At 45.2% G+C, this 18,584-nt stretch overlaps 1 protein-coding gene across 10 annotated transcripts in view; it reads left to right on the forward strand.

Moving 5' to 3' along the window:
• The first annotated feature begins 4,206 nt into the window (after positions 1-4,206).
• The window catches only part of ANKRD44 (ankyrin repeat domain 44), a 416,898-nt gene continuing 402,520 nt past the window's right edge, over positions 4,207-18,584 (forward strand). For all 10 annotated transcript variants that reach the window (XR_009550679.1, XM_060194225.1, XM_060194230.1 and 7 more), the window contains exon 1: positions 4,207-4,582. Coding sequence is in view for 9 of the 10 variants with exons in the window: in XM_060194225.1 (XP_060050208.1) it covers positions 4,556-4,582 (27 nt within the window). In the remaining variant the exon portion in view is untranslated. The remainder of the gene's footprint in view (positions 4,583-18,584) is intronic.

The raw sequence follows: 18,584 nt of genomic DNA on the forward strand, positions 1-18,584 counted from the left end.
AAGTGAACCTAATGTGATGATCAAAACAGAAGGTCTTATAAGCTGAATTTAGAAGCATACCAACAGTTTTCTTAGTATATACCCTCAGGAGGGATTGCTGGGTCACAGGGTAAGTGCATTTCTAGCCTTCTGAGATTTCTCCAGATTGCTCTCCACAGGGGTTGGACCAATTGACATTCCCACCAGCAGTGCAGGAGGGTTCCTTTGTTCTCACAACCTCTCCAGCATTTGTGGCTGCCACCTTTTCTGATGCAGGGCATTTTCACAGGAATGAAGTGGCATCTCATTGTTGTCTTTATTTATATTTCTTGGATTACCAGTGACTGAGCATTTTTTTCTTGTTTGTTGGCTCTTTGAATCTCTTCTTTGGTGAATATTCTGTCCATATTCTCTCCCCACTTTTGGATTTGTTGTTGTTGCTGCTGCTGCTGAATTTGATGAGCTCTTTGTATATTTTGGTTATTAACCTTTTGTCTGATGTATGGAATAAAAAGATTTTCAATTCTGTAAAATGTCTATTTGCATGGTTTCTTTTGCTGTGCAGAAGCTTTTCAGTTTGATGTAGTCCCATTGGTGTATTTTTGTTTTCCTTGTGAATGGATTTGAATCATTAAAACTTAGATCAAGAAGAGTTCTACCAACACTTTCCTCTAAATATTTGATGGTTCCTCGTTTAATATCCAAGTCCTTGATCCATTTGGAGTTTACTTTTTGTTTTAATATTTATTTATTTATTCCCTTTTGTTGCCCTTGTTGTTTTATTGTTGTAGTTATTCTTGTTGTCTTTGTTGGATAGGACAGAGAAAAATGGAGAGGAGGGGAAGACAGAGAGGAGGAGAGAAAGACAGACACCTGCAGACTTGCTTCATCGCTTGTGAAGGGACTCCCCTCCAGGCGGGGTGCGGGGGCTGAACCAGGATCCTTAAGCCAGTCCCTGCGCTTTGCACCATGTGCGCTTAACCCGCTGCACTACAGCCTGACTCCCTGGAGTTTACTTTTGTGCATGGTTGTTCATTTTCATTCTTCTGCATGTTTCAACCCAATTTTCCTAACATCATTTGTTGAAAAGACTCCTCCTTCTCCATTTAATATTTTGGGCCTCCTTGTCAAGAATTAGATGTGCATAGGGATGAAGATCACTGTGTGCATTTTACTATATAGACTGTTGTCTGCACCTCTATGGGTGTATAGTTTGGGGTTGGATGTAAAGATTACACATGAAAAAAATTCACTCTAACAGTCCAGTCTCCATAAACCTTTGCATTTTTTCCTCTGCCTTCTACCATGGTCATTTTGGTACCTTGAACTCATTGAATATATAGGCCACTGCTGGGTCTGAGTGTCACTTAACCAACTAAGCAAACTAGTAGAGTCACTTCCAATGCAAGAACTAACACATTAAATTCAGAAACATACGTACACCCATATTCATATTCAAAGTGAGTTCAATCACTTGCTCTTTAGTTGTCTGAAACTTGGTCATCAACTGCCCAGTCTTTCACAAAAACAATTCCGACACTTGAGTTGCTAGTATTAATCATACTGGTCTGCATTTGTAGTTCTCTTATTTACAGTAGTTCTACATGCAGATGCAAGTATCTTACTATTTATTTTGCCTTCTAATAGATTTTTGCTGTCACATTTACTTATTGAAATACACAAATGTAAATTTTTTATTTTTCCTTTGTTACATAATTAGGATAACATTACATTTATTGGAAATTTGCATAGGTAGGTGATATTGTTTATGAATTTTATTTCAGCATAGTAGAAAATAAACTGTAAGTGGCTCAGCAAGGAGAGTGACTAGTTTGCACGTGTGAAGGCCTGAACTACTACATGGATCCCCAGAACAATATATAACATAAACACTCTGGTCTATCAAAAAAACAAATAAACGGGAGTCAGGCGGTAGCGCAGTGGGTTAAGCACAGGTGGCGCAAAGTGTAAGGACCCTGGTTTGAGCCACTGGCTGGCTCCCCACCTGCAGGGGAGTCACTTCACAGATGGTGAAGCAGGTCTGCAGGTGTCTATCTTTCTCTCCCCTCTCTGTCTTCCCCTCCTCTCTCCACTTCTCTCTGTCCTATCCAACAACAACATCGATAACAACAATAATAATAACTACAATAAAACAAGGGCAACAAAGGAGAATAAATAAATATTAAAGAAATCTTTAAAAAACAAACAAATCTTTCAATAAATTAAGCAGACAATGGGAATAACAGGACTAATGGGCTCTTTCAAATTTGGCCACTATTGTTAAAATTCCGAGGCTCTAGCTGGCCGGGCTAGCTTCACGGGCGGGTAACAGAGACGACCAGACACACAGCTGGGCAGGGAAGCTGTATTTCTTTATTCAGGAACAACGATTCATAAATTAAACCAAACTAATCACCAAACAGAACTCTGCTGTCTCTTTGCGGCAGTGCAAGCACTCTCTCTTATTCTGGAACTCAGGAACCCTCTAACTCCCAAACTCTCGAACTCTGGAACTCTTCAACTCTCCAACTGTGGAACTCTCTAACTTTCCAACTCTGGAACTCTGGCACCCTGGCGGGGTTCCTTGGGGCGGGGCCAAGCAGGCCATGAAACTAACTGGACTGATCCAATTCTCTTGGCGGGGGAGAACTAGAACAACCAAACGTAAAGCATACAACAGGCCACAAGAATTTATATGTAGGTTTGCCCATGATGAACTCAAGTTGATCTTTAATGCATCTGTCAAATCATTTATTCAGTGTCCTATCCAGTTTACTTAAAAGTCATTCAGGATGATATTGATAAGCAGACAAACCAACAATAGTAGAGAAGAACTACCTCACAGATGCAACAAAAGCAATCTGTTTTGTGTTTAAGGGAGGTCTTGAGAAGAGAAAACCTTTTTCTTTCTGCATCACTGCCCAGCGAGGAAGCCAGGAGCATGATTCCTCAGCAATCCTCTCTGCAGGATCTGAATGACAATGCCATGTATAAATTGAGAACTGGGAGGAAGGGCTAGGGGAGGGTCCACACTTGGTCTAGAACTCTAGCTTTAACCTGGTGTGCTGTGCTATGATGGTCACTGCTGTTAGATTTTTGCCCTATGGGCTGTGATGGGGCCCCCCTCCCCATGCCTAGAAGCATTCCCCTTCCCACTTGCCCACTCAATTTTTCCTCCTCCGGAATCTCCACTTCTATCACTTCCTTAGGAAGTCTGTCCTCACTCACTAGGCTGGTCTGATTTCTTTACCAAGAATTCCTTCAGAAGTATTCTTCCCTTTGATCCCTTATCTCTGTAATTATATTAATTAGTGGTGACTATCTAGTTTATACCAGGTACCTGCCTAAAACCGGCAGGTACCTTGCCTGTTCATATTACCTCTTTCAAACTCTACTTAGCCAGTAGCTGGAACAAAACAGTCACTCATTATAATTGTTGAATGAATGAGCATTTGTTTCCAAATTGAAAAGTATTGACACTTACTATGATCATGAATATTACTATTGTTTTTGCATTCCATGCTGTTTGACAGCTGAGTCTTTCATCTGTTGTACAGCATAGTAACTGTATTTTTGCAGAAATGAATGAGTCAGTACTGATAGAAACACTGAAAAGCCCCATTAACGCAATCATCCAGTATCTCTTTTCTTCTTCAGCACAACCTACACACACTCCACCAACACCCTCCCCCTATAGATAGATCCCAGGGTGTCTGCATGTAAGGATTCTCCCTCTCCAGCTGCACAATACATGGAAAACAAGGCAAAAGGCCCTGTCTCCCACACCACATGTATCAGGTAAACATGCACAGAAGAATCACAATGAGACTTTCCACTAGTGAAACAGAGAGCATCCGAAGTATGGTCCCTGACCGAGGTGGGAAAATCTGGAGTATTGGGGCATTCGGATTTCAAATCTAGGGGCCTGTATGACCCCATCTCCCAGGTTCAAGTTGGCAGCATGTGAGTGACAGCTGTCCTCCGTCCCCTCCAGGCACATCTGCTCGCCGGGTTGTGTCAGTGCTGGAACGAGTGTAAGACACACTGAGAGGGTCACGAGGGCGCCTCTGGCAGTGTGCCCGCCAGGCCTGGGCGGCTCGCCCCGAGCGAAGAGCAGGCCGGCTGCGGGCTGCGGGCTGCGAGCGCAGCGGCGGGCGGCAGGCGGCAGGCGGCAGGCGGCAGGCGGCGGCGTTGCCCGGGCGGGCTGCGGGCTGCGAGCGCGGCAGCGGGCTGCAGGAGGCTGCGTGGCTCGGGCGGGCTGCCGGCTGCCCGCTGCGGGCAGCGGGCTGCGAGCGCGGCGGCGGGCGGCAGGAGGCAGCCTCGGCCCGGCGGCGGCGGCGGCCGCGCGGTGATGTCAGTGGCGGCCGGCTGGCAGCAGCGGCACTTCCTGTATCCAGCGGGCGGGCTGCAAACCCCGCTTGCCAGTGTCGGCCTCTCGACTGGAGGAGGAGCAGGGGGAGGGCTGTCAAATTCGGGAGCCAGATTCGCCCCTTCCCCTGGCAATCTCTTCCGCCTCCCGCTCCTGGCGTGACATCTGCGGGCCAGGGACCTGCACGTGTGCACGCGCGGAGGAAGAATGGCAGTGCTCAAGCTCGCCGACCAGGTAGGGGGCGCGGGTCCGAGGCGCGGGACGCGGGTTCAGGGCGTGGGGAGCGAGTCTGGTGTCCGGGGTCAGCGGTGCGGAGAGCGGGTCCCGGGGCGGGGGCGCGGGGCGCGAGTTCGGGGTCCGGGGTCTGCGGTGCGGGGAGCAGGTCCAGGGCGGGGGCGCGGGGAGCCGAGCGGGTCGGAGGTCCGGGGCGCGGGGAGCGGGTCCCGGTCGGCGGGGCGGGGGCGCGCCGCGAGCTGTTTACTGCCGGCCGCGGGGCGGAGCGCGCGGAGAGGGACGCGGCAGCGGGGTGTGAGTTGGCCGCCCGGCGCCTTGGTCTCCGCGGCGCAGTCGGAGCTCGGGGCCGGGCCGGGGGAGCAGATAGGACAGGCGGGTGTGCGGTCGGCGACCCCGCTGGGCCCGAGATGCAACTGCTCGGGGCCTGCAGGGCCGCGCTCCTCTGCGCCGGCTGGGGCGGCCGGCCTGCGCCTCTCGGAGGAGGAGGGCGGGAGGAAGGCAAGGAGCGCAGCCCTGGGTCCTTCGCCCGCTCAACCCGCGCAGTCCGCGCCTCCCGGGGCTCTGGCCGGCCCAGTCGCGGTGCTCGCTGCGCGGGGACCGAGGCGGACGCTCCTCGACCCGGCGGGCATCTCCCGCCCGCAGCCACCAGCCTTCTGGCTGCTCTGGCCGAGGCACCGTCCCGGGAAGCTCCGGGTTCGGGCTCGAACCTGTTGACAGTCCTGCCTGACGGTGTGTGGGACAGAAAGGACCCACCTTTGCGAATTCGGTTGCTGTTAGGGCAGCGGCGCCCACCCACAGGCGCCCAACCAAGATGTATGACCAAACTCTTCGAAGCCCCGTTCGCGAATAAATAAATGAATAAATAATTAAAAAGCGTCACGAATCGTGAAGCAGTGCTGCGTGCGTCTCTCTACTACTCTACTTCCTCTTTCCCATCGATATCCCTCTCTCTGTAGAATGAATGAATGAATGAACAAAATATATTAAAAAGGAAACAGCTTGCTCCCCCAGACCACCCTCCTCTGCTTGTTTATAGCGAATGAATGGTGTCGTAGGGTCCTGGTAGGCAACCTTCGGTTTGACACGCGGTCAGACTCCTCAGTCCTTGATGCGAAACACCTCAGATTATTGCAGCTGCTCCTTGGCAGCCCCAGTTAGTACCCATCCTGTGATGTGAGTGTCATCAGCCATAACAATAATTTATAATAACTTGCTGTCCTGCATTTTAGATTCAGATGCTTGGTTTGTTTTCCCTAAGTATTTAGTCTTCTTCTTTTAATTGTGGTGAGATCACAGTTAAAAATCACGTTATTATTAAATTTAGCAGGCAGAGCAGCTGGTAATTGTGGTGAATCTACTGTACCCAAGGGTCCCAGTGTATTTAGAAGTGTTTGTAAGTTGATATTAGGATCTCTACCCCCTCCCTATCCCCAGTTTGGTCAGATGCTTCACCAACTGTTAAGACATTTGCTTGTTTTAAATCTTCCAGTTTTCAACTGCCTTGGCCATGTCACCTTTGCTGGTATGCTGTTTACTTGTCTCTTGATTCCTAAATCTTCAAAGTACAAACAAAAGTAGGCCTTAAGTGTCATCACATAGACGAAAGAACTTCGAATGGAATTTTAAAGTTAAAATGATGATGAGGACATTTTTGGTCTGGGGCCAGGTGGTAGCAGCAGGTTAAGTGCACATGGTGCTAAGTGCAAGGACCAGGAGTAAGGATCCAGGAGGAAGGATCCCGGTTCAAGCCCCTGGCTCCCCACCTGCAGGGGGTTGCTTTGCAAGCGGTGAAGCAGGTCTGCAGGTGTCTTTTTCTCCCTCTTTCCAGTGCCCCGCACTCTTTCCTTCCTCTCTCAATTTCTCTTTGTCCTATCCAAATAAATCTAAAAAAAAAAAAAAAAAGGTCACTAGGAACAGTTAATTCTTAGTGCAGGCACCGAGCCCCAATAACCCTGGAGGCAAAAAAAGGACATTTTTGGTCCCAATACTTTATTTCCAAAAATGAAGAACTAATCTAGAGAAGTGAGGATTATCTTATTTGAGGACCACAGCTCCTGTCTGCCTTCCAGACTCTGTGCTCCCCACCAGAGGTTGGGAGACTCCCACCATCTCCCTGAGTATGCTGGAAGGCAGCCTCTCCTAAATCAAGGCAGACACTAGTGAAAAGTGTATTGCCTGGCTTTAGGAAGAAAGACAGTTATTCTTCAGGACTTATCAGAGTAGGACTTTCAGAGAAGTTTTTCTTTAAAAATGTTTCTGAAAACATGCCTGCTGTTACACACACACACCCAACTATGGAAAGTCAGAATTGTTGAGAATCTTTACTTGACTTGGTTCCATCTCCTGGTGAATCAAAGGGGGTTCTGAGGAGTTTTAAGATTCCAGAACATCTAGAAGTGAACCGACTGTCTTGGGGCAGAGTCAGAGACAAGATGGGTGAGGAGGTAGTCTGGGAGGGGGTGAGGTACCATGGTGAGCAGTAGTGGTTTCTGTGTGGCTTTAGGTCCAGGAAGTGCGAGGTCTTTCTTACCGTATATGGCCTTATCTTTTCTTTCTTATGTTTGGAACTCTAAATTCTTAGAAGCTTATTCCTAACCTCACCAGAGGCTTAAAAAAAGCCCTTTGCTTAAACCCCATACTGTAAGACTTTTGCTCCATCATTTTGGGCAGGGAACCAGCTACTTGCTTGGAGTCCTGACCTAAGATTTATAAAAGAATACTTAACTTGTGTGTGTGGGGGGGTGTAGATAGCATAATGGTTAAGCAAACAAACTCTCATGTCTGAGGCTTCAAGGTCCCAGGTTCAATCCCCTCACACTACCATAAGCCAGAGCTGAGCAGTGCTATGGTAAAAAAACAAAAAACAAACAAACAAATAAAAAATGGGCTGGGCTGGGAAGATAGTGTAATGATTATGAAACAGATTTTCATGCCTGAGTCTCTGAGTTCCCAGGTTCAATCTCTAGTCCCACCATAAGCCAGAGTTGAGCAGAGCTCTTGAGTCCCAGTCTCTCTTTTAAATAAATAATAAAAAAAGGCAAGCGTAGATAGCATAATCTCTTATGCAAAAAGACTCATGCCTGAGACTCCAAAGTCCCAGGTTCAATTCCACACCACCATAAGCCAGAGCTGAGCAGTGCTCTGGTAAATACATAAAATAAAATAATAAAAAGAGTACTTAAATCTTAATATTATTGTAAAAAAATTTTCCTATATTAGTTTAATGCCCGGCTTGGGAGGTGGTTCTTGATTTTTACCATTTTTCTTAGACTTTAGCTTGAGGACATTCTTGCTGTTGAATCACAAGACTGCCTGTTTTGTTGTTGTTGTTACTACCAGAGCACTGGTCAGGTGTTGCTTATGGTGGTGCTTATGGTGGAACTGCGACATTGATCTTCAGACACTAAAGTCTTTTTGTATAACCATTTTGCCCTCTCTCCAGCCCCTCTGGTTTGTTTTGAAATGTACCTGAAGTAGAGCCATAAAATAACTCACACGGGTAGTATGCTGCTTTGCCATGTGCTTGACCCAGATTTCAGCACAGCTTCCACTGCACTGTTGATGCTGGGGTCTCTTTCAGTCCCTCTCTGATTCTCTGTCTAAAAAAAACAACAACAAATAAGTGTACCTGAAGTAAGAAGTAAAGTATGACATTTCCTGCTGAACTTAGTGCTGGAGGGAGCTGATGACACCTTTTTCTAGTTACATTTTGGGAACGTGAAGAAGAAAGGGGGAAGGGAGAAGCAAGTGTGGTTTTTACTTTTTATTTTTTTCTTACTATGAAAAGGAACTGGTAACTATTGCTGCACACAAACAAGCTTGGCATTTAGCACTTCTGCATTTGTAATGGTTCTGTCTCCAGACTTTTTTTTTTTTTTTCTAGAGCTCTGAATTGATTCATTGGTGCTAGGGATTGAACCTGGAACTTTGGAGCCTCAGGCATGAGATCCTTAGCATAAGTGTTATGCTAATACATATCATTTTGCTTGTAGCAGTTGGGGGGCCAGCTATCCTGGTTTACTGAGGGGTTACTCTTGACATTTGCATACATTCTGTGCTTAAACTGGGAAAATTCTAGACAAACCAGGACACATTGGCATTCTAATACAACATAGACTATACTCATCATTATATAATTAATTATATAATAATTATAGTAATTATATAGTTAATATAATAATATAAGTATTTCCTCATAAATGGTTAAAGTGAGGTAAATTTTAAGTTCTGGGGAAGAGATTTTTGGCACAAGATAGCCATCTTGCTCTTTTCAATTAAAAATACTTGTTTGTTGATAACATGCACACACACACACATACACACACACACACACACACACACAGACGTACATGGTGAACAAGAGAGAGTATCAGTGTGGCACATACTGGGGATAGAATTCCAGACCTCAAGCTTGGCTGTCCAACACTTTATTCACTGGGCTGCTGCAATTTGATTTTATGGTGAACTCTTTGTGACTGCTCCTTATGCCATATAGTTTATTTAAAAAGTATTTGTTTATTGACATGAGAGAGGAGAGAGAGCCGGAGGATCACTCTGGCACATTGAGTGCTAGGTTGGACTCCAGATCTGATGCTCTGGCTGCAGCTCCCCCTCCCCCCGCCCTCTCACCCCCCCCCCCCTGCCAATGTGTCGTGCAGTTAAGACACTGAAATGATTTTAAATATGTCACCACATTTGATTTTAAATGTGTCATCATGTCCTCAGCCTGTTCTCCATCCCCTCCAATCAAGAACAGCTTTTTCAAAATTATAAAGCCATTTTCAGAGTTACAGAGTCAGAGTGACACATTCTGTTGGACCTTGACATGTCTACCTCTCTTGCTTGGACCTGCTAGTGGACAGCCGAATGCCATCTCCATCTTCTGGACAGACTGCCTCAGCAGGTGGCTCTTCTGGGAGTTTCCTACCTACAGGCCTTCTAGTTTGGTGTTCTTTGCCAGATGCTCACTCACACTGAGTCACCCAGCTGCTGGCCAAAGGCAGTGGCAGGCAGCTGTGGCAGTGGTAAGAGTCTTGCAACCCTGCAACTTTGAAAGCAGTGTTTCTAGCCAGTCATGTGGGGCCTTGGAACACTTGTCTACTTTATTGGGTTGCCCTCATCCCTCTGTTGTTCCTAGGGCATAGGGCATATATGCTCCAGTCAGTGGGGAAGAAGGAGAAAGAAAGACTTTGTTATTTGGACCCTTCTCTGATTGTGTTGGGACTTAGTCACATGGGTTGGGGGGTGGGAGTGTGCTGGAGGGCTGGTTCTTCATGGCAGAGACCTAATAGTGGCTTACATTTATTGTGATCTTATTGTGTGCTGAGTCCTTGCCATGAATCATCTCTCTTAATCCTCACACACTAGGAGGTACATGATGGTGTGATTTCCATTTGATAGATGAGAAAACAAGAGCGGAGAGGCTAATTGGCTTGTTCAAGGTCACAAGCCCAGTAAGTGACTGCACAGGTGGGGTTCTCATCACAAGGCCATGCTTTCCATAGTTGAAAGAGCAGTGCAGACTTAGGGCTTCTGAGTCCTTGATCTTATTTCCCCAGAAGTCACCCGGTAAATAGCATCCCACACTCCTAGCTCTCAAGGCCAGACTCAGTTAGGTCAGAGTGAGACGCTGCTTGAATGCCTCTGCTTCTAGCCAGCCTGGGGTTGGTTTAGTCTCTTAGCTCCACCTCTCTGCTCTGCTGAAGGATGTGTTGGTTGGCAGCTTGATATGGTATATCTTCTTGATCTTTTTCTTTTTCTTTTTTTCTGTGTCATCACTGGGACTTCCCCACTATGGGCTGACCACCCCCTCCCAAATACAGAGAAAAACAGAGGGAATGACACCATAAGACCTAAGCTTTTTCTAATGTGGTACGGGCTAGGCTTGGACTTGGCTGTTTTGCCAGCTCTCTCTTGTTGGAGCAAAGAACAAATTTAATGGCATATGGATGAAGATTCTACATGGATGAAGAGTCTAAAGCAAATGGAGCATGATGAAAGCCTATGTCCTGAGTTGAGGAATAGGGTAGAGGCCTTGGTTCAGGACAAGAGGAAGGAGACTCACAGGACAAGTGGAAAGTGACTCAAAGGATGAAGATCAGATACGCTGTGATTGTTTGTCCTGCCGTATACATAACTTTCTCTGATAGAAAGAGTATTTCTGAGAGCCTGGTTAAGCACACATAGTGTGAAGCCCAAGTACTCGCTCAAGGATCCTGGTTCGAGCCCCCGGCTCCCTACCTGCAGGGAGGTTGCTTCACAGGTGGTGAAGCAGGTCTGCAGGTGTCTTATCTTTCTCTCCTCCTCTCTGTTTTCCCATCCTCTCTTGATTTCTCTCTGTCCTGTCCAACAACAAAAAGGAGCACCAACATCTATTACAATAGCAGCAACAGCAACAACAACAGAAATGGAAAAATGGCCTCTAGGAGCAGTGGATTCCTAGTGCTGGCACCGAGCCCCAGCAATAACTCTGGAGGTAAAAAAAAAAAAAAAGATAATTTCTGATAAAATCCTAATTCTGGGTGATATCCCTGATTTCCACTCTTAAAATTTTTAAAAAATTATTTATTCATTCCCTTTTGTTGCCCTTGTTTTTTATTGTTTTTGTTATTATTGATGTCGTTGTTGGATAGGACAGAGAGAAATGGAGAGAGGAGGGGAAGACAGAGAGAGGGAGAGACAGACACCTCAGACCTGCTTCACCACCTGTGAAGTGACTCCCCTACAGGTTGGGAGCTAGTGGCTTGAACCACGATCCCTACATTGGTCTTTGTACCACTTGCGCTTAACCCTCTGCGCTACCACCCAACTCCCCTGATTTCTACTCTTAGAGAGATAGTGGTAGCTCCTCATAAACCTACAGGTACAGTATTATGTGAAAGCTCCTTCCCTGTTTCTGTCTGTGATTGAGTCTTGTGGGCAGACAACTGTTGTGTAGCTCAGTGTTTTTTCTCCTGTACTCAAAATAGCTAAGCACTCACAAATATTTTTTGATGATAAGCAGTTGCATAGCACTGGAATGATTATATAATCTTAAAAGATTTTTTATTAGTGATTTATAAGATTATAGGATAATAGGGGTATAATTCTATACTACTCCTACCACCAAAGATTTGTGTCCCCACTCCCTCTAGTATTAACCACCATAGTTCTTCCAAGGTCATAGATGTGGGTAATATATATATATATATATATATATATAGTATATTTTTGTATTTTAATTTTATTAAAATTATTATATACAAACTATATAATTTTATTTTATTAAAATTTTAATTAAAATTATTAAATTATTTTATTAAATGTATTAAAATTAAAATTAATATATGTAATTTTAAAATAAAATTTCCCCCTTTTCAAGTTAATTTGTTTCAGTTCTCTATAGTCCATACATGAGTGAAATGTTCCCATAGTTGTCCTTTTGTTACTTATTTCAATAAACATAACCACCACCAATTCTGTTCATTTTGTCCTGAACAACACGATATAGTCTTTAAAAAAAATTTTTATTTATTTATTTATGTATTTACTCCCTTTTGTTGCCCTAGTTGTTTTATCATTGTTGGATAGGACAGAGAGAAATGGAGAGAGGAGGGGAAGACAAAGAAGGGGAGAGAAAGATAGACACCTGCAGACCTGCTTCACCATCTGTGAAGTGACTCTTCTGCAGGTGGGGATCCAGGGGCTCGAAACGGGATCCTTAAGCGGGTCCTTGCATTTGGCGCCAAGTGCGCTTAACCCTCTGAGCTACTGCCCGACTCCCACGATACAGTCTTTTTAGCTGCTGAGTAGTACTCCATTGAGTATATATGTCCCATGACTATTGCTGCTGCTGCTGCCACTTCCTCCTCTTCTTTTGTATTTGTAAAACTCAAATCAGTGATTTTTATTCCATTTTTAAAGGCTCCCTTCCAGCTCTAATTTTTTTGCAGTTTGCTATAATTTTATTCCAGCTCTAATTTTTTATCATAGGTTCCCCCCTCCGATATTTTAAACTTTTAATCAGGAAAATAAAAATGCATGCACCAGAGGAGTACATGAGTAATTGGAGTAAAATTGATGACTATATGTGGAAGCTGTTGCCTGTTTTTACTTACTTCTAAGGCTTTGCCTTCACATCCTTTCTAAACCAAACCTATACCTAGTACAACCTCCAGGTGGCCTTTCTTTTTACTCTTTCCTCTCAGTGATGGGGGAAAAAAATCCTTATCACAAAAGTACTAGGTTTCTATGGGTCGGGGTTCAGAGCCTTCTGGTCATCTTCCCTTAACATTTCCCTGGGAGTATAAGCCAAAATTCTGGAGTTCTGGGTTCTGTAATTGCTTCACTCTTGGACATAGGCTGGTCAATCCATACCCCCAGCCTGTTTCTATCTTTCCCTAGTGAAGCAGGGCTCTGGGAAGGTGGGGTTCCAGTACACATTGGTGAGGTTGGCTGCCCAAGGAGGTCAGGATAGAATCACTGTAGCATCTGGAACATGGTGACTGGAAGGTATAAATGTCGGACAAATATTTAATAACCATGGACCAAAGAGAAGGATTAGAGTCAATAAGAATAGGGACCCTAGAATGGAAAGGAGCTAGGAGGTCTAGCTTAGGTTTGTTCCTAGCATCCCAGGACTTTAGGACTATATCATCTTTATCTAGACTTGGATGTCTTTGAGAGCAGTAAGGGTACTGTTATATAATAAGTTGGGAAATGGGCATAAGCCAGGGTTGAGAACTGGACATATGGCTACTTTTTTTCCCCCTTCCCTTTCATATTCTTTCCTTCTCCTTCTTTCCTTTATTAGACAGGACAGAGAGAAATTGAAGGGGGAAAGGGAGACAGAAGGAGAGTGAGAAAGACACACCTACAGACCTGCTTCACTAGTTGTGAAGTGTCGCCCTTGCAGGTGGGGAGTAGAGGTTTGAACCTGGGTCCTTGTGCATGGTAACACGTTTGTGCTCAACTGGGTATACCACCACCCAGCTCTGTGGCTCCTCTTCACAGACTATGTTCATTTTAGGCTTGACAGTGGCTATCATCTTGTTAGATGAGTAGACTATTCACTATCATGAGTCAGCTGACTTTGGAGCAGGAATTACAGAAATTGTTTTATGACCTTATGCAAGGTCAGGGTTGACAAGTGACTTCTGTCTCACATGCCTGACCTGCTGGTGTGGGAGTCACAGGAACAATTTATCAGAAGTACCCTGCTCTTGCAGTTGAGGACAGTGTGGGAGTGGGTGGGGGGTGGTTGGATAGGGAGGGGGCGTGTTGAGTGACTATCATTATTTGCTGTGGATAAAAGAAGAGGGAGAGGTGTACATGATATGCACTGACCTGCCCTCAGCTAGTCAGATTAACCTCTGTGGGCCTCAAGTTCCTCTCTGTAAAACAAAGAGGTTGGACTGACTGGGTGCCTTGCTAGGTGTCCTAGCCCTACCCTCTTCTCTGTGACTCAGCCTCTCTATTGGAGGGGCGCGTTTTTCACATACTTTGTGCTGAGTTCTTCCTCACAGACTTGGCCATGGAAGGTGCATTTTGTGGATGAGCTTGAATTTTAGTTTTCTGGTAACAAAATTAGTTCAGTGTAGCCTCTGTATAAGACCTATAAGCAGTGTCAGTGACCCAGGAACTGTATCTTGAGATTGTTAATGTGCTTTAATTAATTATTCCTTTAATATGCCTTTGCCAATTATCATACTTGTTTTCTGCTTTACATGTGAGACTGGGAGAACAGTTATCTTCTCTTATTAATTTTCATACTGCCAAAAAAAAAATCGGCATTCCTAGGGACCTGGTGGTGTCTGCTTTCCTTTCTTGAAGCTCTGGGTTTGATCCCTGTCACCATAGGAGAGCACCAAGGACAGAAATGGGTGGGATTCCCTAGTGGTGGAGCAGTGCACTGATCTTTCTTTCTCCCCTCCTCTCCTTCCCTCCCTCTGCCCTTCCTTCCCTCCTTTTCTCAAAGTATACAATAAAAATTGGACCAAAAAGGTCACTCAGTAATTCTGTGTCTACATAAGGCCCTTGTGTCTACATAAGGCCCTGGCACCACAGATGTCCATAGGTGTGGGGGCTCACTTCTGGGCTCTCAGTTCTATTCCACTGGTCAGTGTGTCTATTCATGTTCCAGTACCAAGCAGTTTTGATGACAATGGCCCTATAATACAGTTTGAGATCTGGGAGTGTGATGCCTCCAATTCTGTTCTTTTTTCTCAAGGTTGTTTTGGCAATTCTAGGTCTTTTCTGGTTCCAGATAAACATTTGTAGCATTTGTTCTATTCTCCTAAAAATGTGCTTGGGATCTTGATGGGGATAGCATTAAATTTTTATATGGCTCTAGGTAGTATATTCATTTTGATGATGTTAATTCTACCAACCCATGAACATGGAATATCTTTCCACTTCTTTGTGTCTTTTTCAATTTCCTTGAGTAGTGACTCATAATTTTCAGTATACAAGTCTTTCACTTCTTTGGCTAGGTTTACTCCTAGATATTTTATTGTTTTAGTTGCTATAGTAAAAGGAATTGATTTCTGGATTTCAATTTCTTCTAGCTTAGTGTTTGCATAGAGGAATTCCACTTACTTTTGAATGTTAATTTTGTAGCCTGACACCTTACTGTATTTCCTGATGATTTCCAAAAGTTTCTTGCTGGATTCCTTAGGTTTTTCTGTGTATACTGTCATGTCATCTGCAAATAGGGAGAGTTTGACTTCTTCTCTTCCATACTGTATCCCTTTAATTCCTTGCTCCTGCCTGATTGCTATGGCAAGAACTTCCAACACTATGTTGAATAGTAATGGTGATAGTGGGCAGCCCTGTCCAGTACCTGATCTGAGTGGAACGCTTCCAGTTTTTCACCATTGAGTATGATGTTGGCTGTAGGTTTGCTATATACAGATTATACTATCTTCAGGAATTTTCCATCTATTCCCATTTTTTATAGTGTTTTGATCATAAAGGGATGTTGTATTTTGTCAAAGGCTTTCTCTGCATCTATTGATATGACCATGTGGTTTTTGGTCTTGCTTTTGTTGATGTGGTGGATCACATTGATTGATTTACGTATATTAAACCAACCTTGCATGCCTGGGATAAACCCCACTTGGTCATGATGAACAATCTTTTTAATATACTGTTGTATCCGGTTGGCTAGAATTTTGTTCAATATTTTCGCATCTATGTTCATCAGAGATATTGGTCTGTAGTTTTCTTTTTTGGTTGTGTCCCTGTCTGCTTTTGGCATCAGAGTGATTGATGTTAGTTTCATAGAAGCTGGCAGGGAGTACTCCAGTGTCTTCAATCTTCTGTGTCGTATGCTTTACATTGGTTTGTTCTAGCCCTCCCCCACCAAGAGAATTGGATCAGTCCTATTAATTTCACGGGCCTGCTTGGCCCCACCCCAAGGAACCCGGAGAGAGTGGTTCCTGAGTTAGAGAGTTCCTGAGTTCCTGAGTTTGAGAGTGCGAGAGTTGCAGAGGGTTCCCCAATACGAGAGTTCCAGAGTTCCAGAGTAAGAGAGAGTTCCTGAGTTCGAGAGTAAAAGAAAGAGTGCTTGCGCTGCCGCAAAGAGACAGCAGAGTTCTGTTTGGTGATTAGTTTGTCTTAGTTTATGAATCGTTGTTCCTGAATAAAGAAATACAGCTTCCCTGCCCAGCCGTTGTCTCCGCGTCTCTGTTCACCACTGCGAAGCCAACCCGGCTGGCAAGAGCCTACAAATTTTAACAACAAATGGCGCCCAACGTGGGGCTGACCTGCGCATCTCTCAGATATGTAAAGACAATTTGGCTACCTATGCACTATGGCCTTCTCTTCTGCTTGTGAAGAGATCTCCAAAGGCCTCTGCTCTTTCTTCACGAGAATGTTTTGCTGTTTCTGGAACATTTATGTCTGGACCACTCTGTGGTTTCCACTCGCTCAGGCGAACTCAGAACAGTCAGTGGGAAGAGCCAGCGGGCGGGAGGCGAGGCGCGGAGCTGCTGTCTCCACCTTGTTAAACAGCCAGCCAGCCGGCTGCGCCCAGACAACCCCGCGCACCGCGCCCACAGCCCCGCAGCCCCGCAGCCCGCAGGAGGCCGAAGCCAGCACACAAGAGCCCCTGGAGCCCGATGCCTCCACGCTAGAGCCCGAGGCCAACATGCAAGAGCCCGAGGCCAGCCCACAGGAGTTGGCTCTCCACCGCGTGGCGCAGGACACTGGACGCGTGATCCCTGCACGCTGCTCGGCCACTGCGAGCAGGGCAGCAGACATGGCAGGGCCATGGGGCAGGGTCGCGGCGTCCTATCATGGCCGCCACTCCTGGGCACCTAGGCCCACGCCTTCTGCAAAGCTGGCCTGCCTGCCTTCTTTCTATGAATTCTGGAACCATCCCGGGCCTCCCGGACCCCCGGGCTCCCTGCCGAAACTGGGCACACGAGATCTCCAGCCGCCGGTCCGGTCTGAAGGCAGACAAGCTGGAGTACGCAGAGACTTGTGCAGAGATCGCAACCTGCAATTCCTAGAAGTGGAGCTGCTCGGGAATGGAGCTGCGCGGGAAGCCACCTCCGAATGGTGACCCCCCCCAACCACTAAGACAGTACAGATTTAAATTCGTGTTTAAAATGACATGTCTTCGTAACAAAGGTTTCTCTCCTTGTGTATTAATGACCATGTTTATGTGTATGTTTAAAGTTTGGTAAACAGTAGCTTTAAGACTAAATTCTTACTAGTCAAAGTTAAATGAAAAAGGTTTTCAACGTAATTCTCATAAAGATAAAAATTAACTTACATTTAAAGTCTGAGGTAAAAATTAGTTAACAATCAATATATTTTAACTAAGTTGGTCTAAACAAAAGGTTAAATAGACTTGTTGATATGTAAAACACTACCTTCTCTATTAGAAATGGTAGATTGCACAATGGCTATGCTAATTATTCTCATGCCTGAGGTTTCCTCTCCGGCCCACACCTATGGTGTGTCTCCATCTTGCATGGGTGTAACAAAAGGTTAAGAGACGTTGTTGATATGTAAAAGTCTCAAATTCCTTCTCTATTAGAAACGTTGGATCGTGCAGTAGATATGCTAATAACAAGTTTTGTTTCATAGTAAGTAAGTTGCAGCCAGCTGCCTGTGGGACTCTAGGCCGTTCCCCGCCCCCATGCAATTGCCCGTCGAGGCAAGTAGCCCCCCAGAGGCAAGAAATGTTTTTTTTTCAGATATGGCCCCCTCAGGCCTTCCCTTGGCAACATGCTGGTTTTTGTTATATATGTTTCTGTTCACCCCACACCCTTGATACTATAGACATTTAGTTAAAAAGAAAAGGGGGAATTGTCGTATGCTTTACATTGGTTTGTTCTAGCCCTCCCCTGTCAAGAGAATTGGATCAGTCCTATTAATTTCGCGGGCCTGCTTGGCCCCGCCCCAAGGAACCCGGAGAGAGTGGTTCCTGAGTTAGAGAGTTCCTGAGTTCCTGAGTTTGAGAGTGCGAGAGTTGCAGAGGGTTCCCCAATACGAGACTTCCAGAGTTCCAGAGTAAGAGAGAGTTCCTGAGTTCGAGAGTAAAAGAAAGAGTGCTTGCGCCGCCGCAAAGAGACAGCAGAGTTCTGTTTGGTGATTAGTTTGTCTTAGTTTATGAATCGTTGTTCCTGAATAAAGAAATACAGCTTCCCTGCCCAGCCGTTGTCTCCGCGTCTCTGTTCACCACTGCGAAGCCAACCCGGCTGGCAAGAGCCTACAAATTTTAACAACACTTCTGGAAGACTTTTAAAAGTAGAGGTATTAGTTCTTTGAAGGTTTTGTAGAATTCATTTGTAAAACCATCTGGTCCAGGACTTTTATTCTTGGGAAGGCTTTTGGTAACTGTTTCAGTTTCATTAGCTGTGATGGGCCTGTTCTAGTTATCCACTTCCTCTTTACTTAGTTTTGGAAGTTGGTAGGTATCTAGGAAATCGTCCATTTCTTCCAGGTTCTCTAGCTTGGTGGCATATAGTTGTTCATAGAAGCCTCACATGATATCTTGAATTCCATGATATGT

Source organism: Erinaceus europaeus, chromosome 7, assembly GCF_950295315.1.
Source record: "Erinaceus europaeus chromosome 7, mEriEur2.1, whole genome shotgun sequence".
Lineage (NCBI taxonomy): Eukaryota > Metazoa > Chordata > Mammalia > Eulipotyphla > Erinaceidae > Erinaceus > Erinaceus europaeus.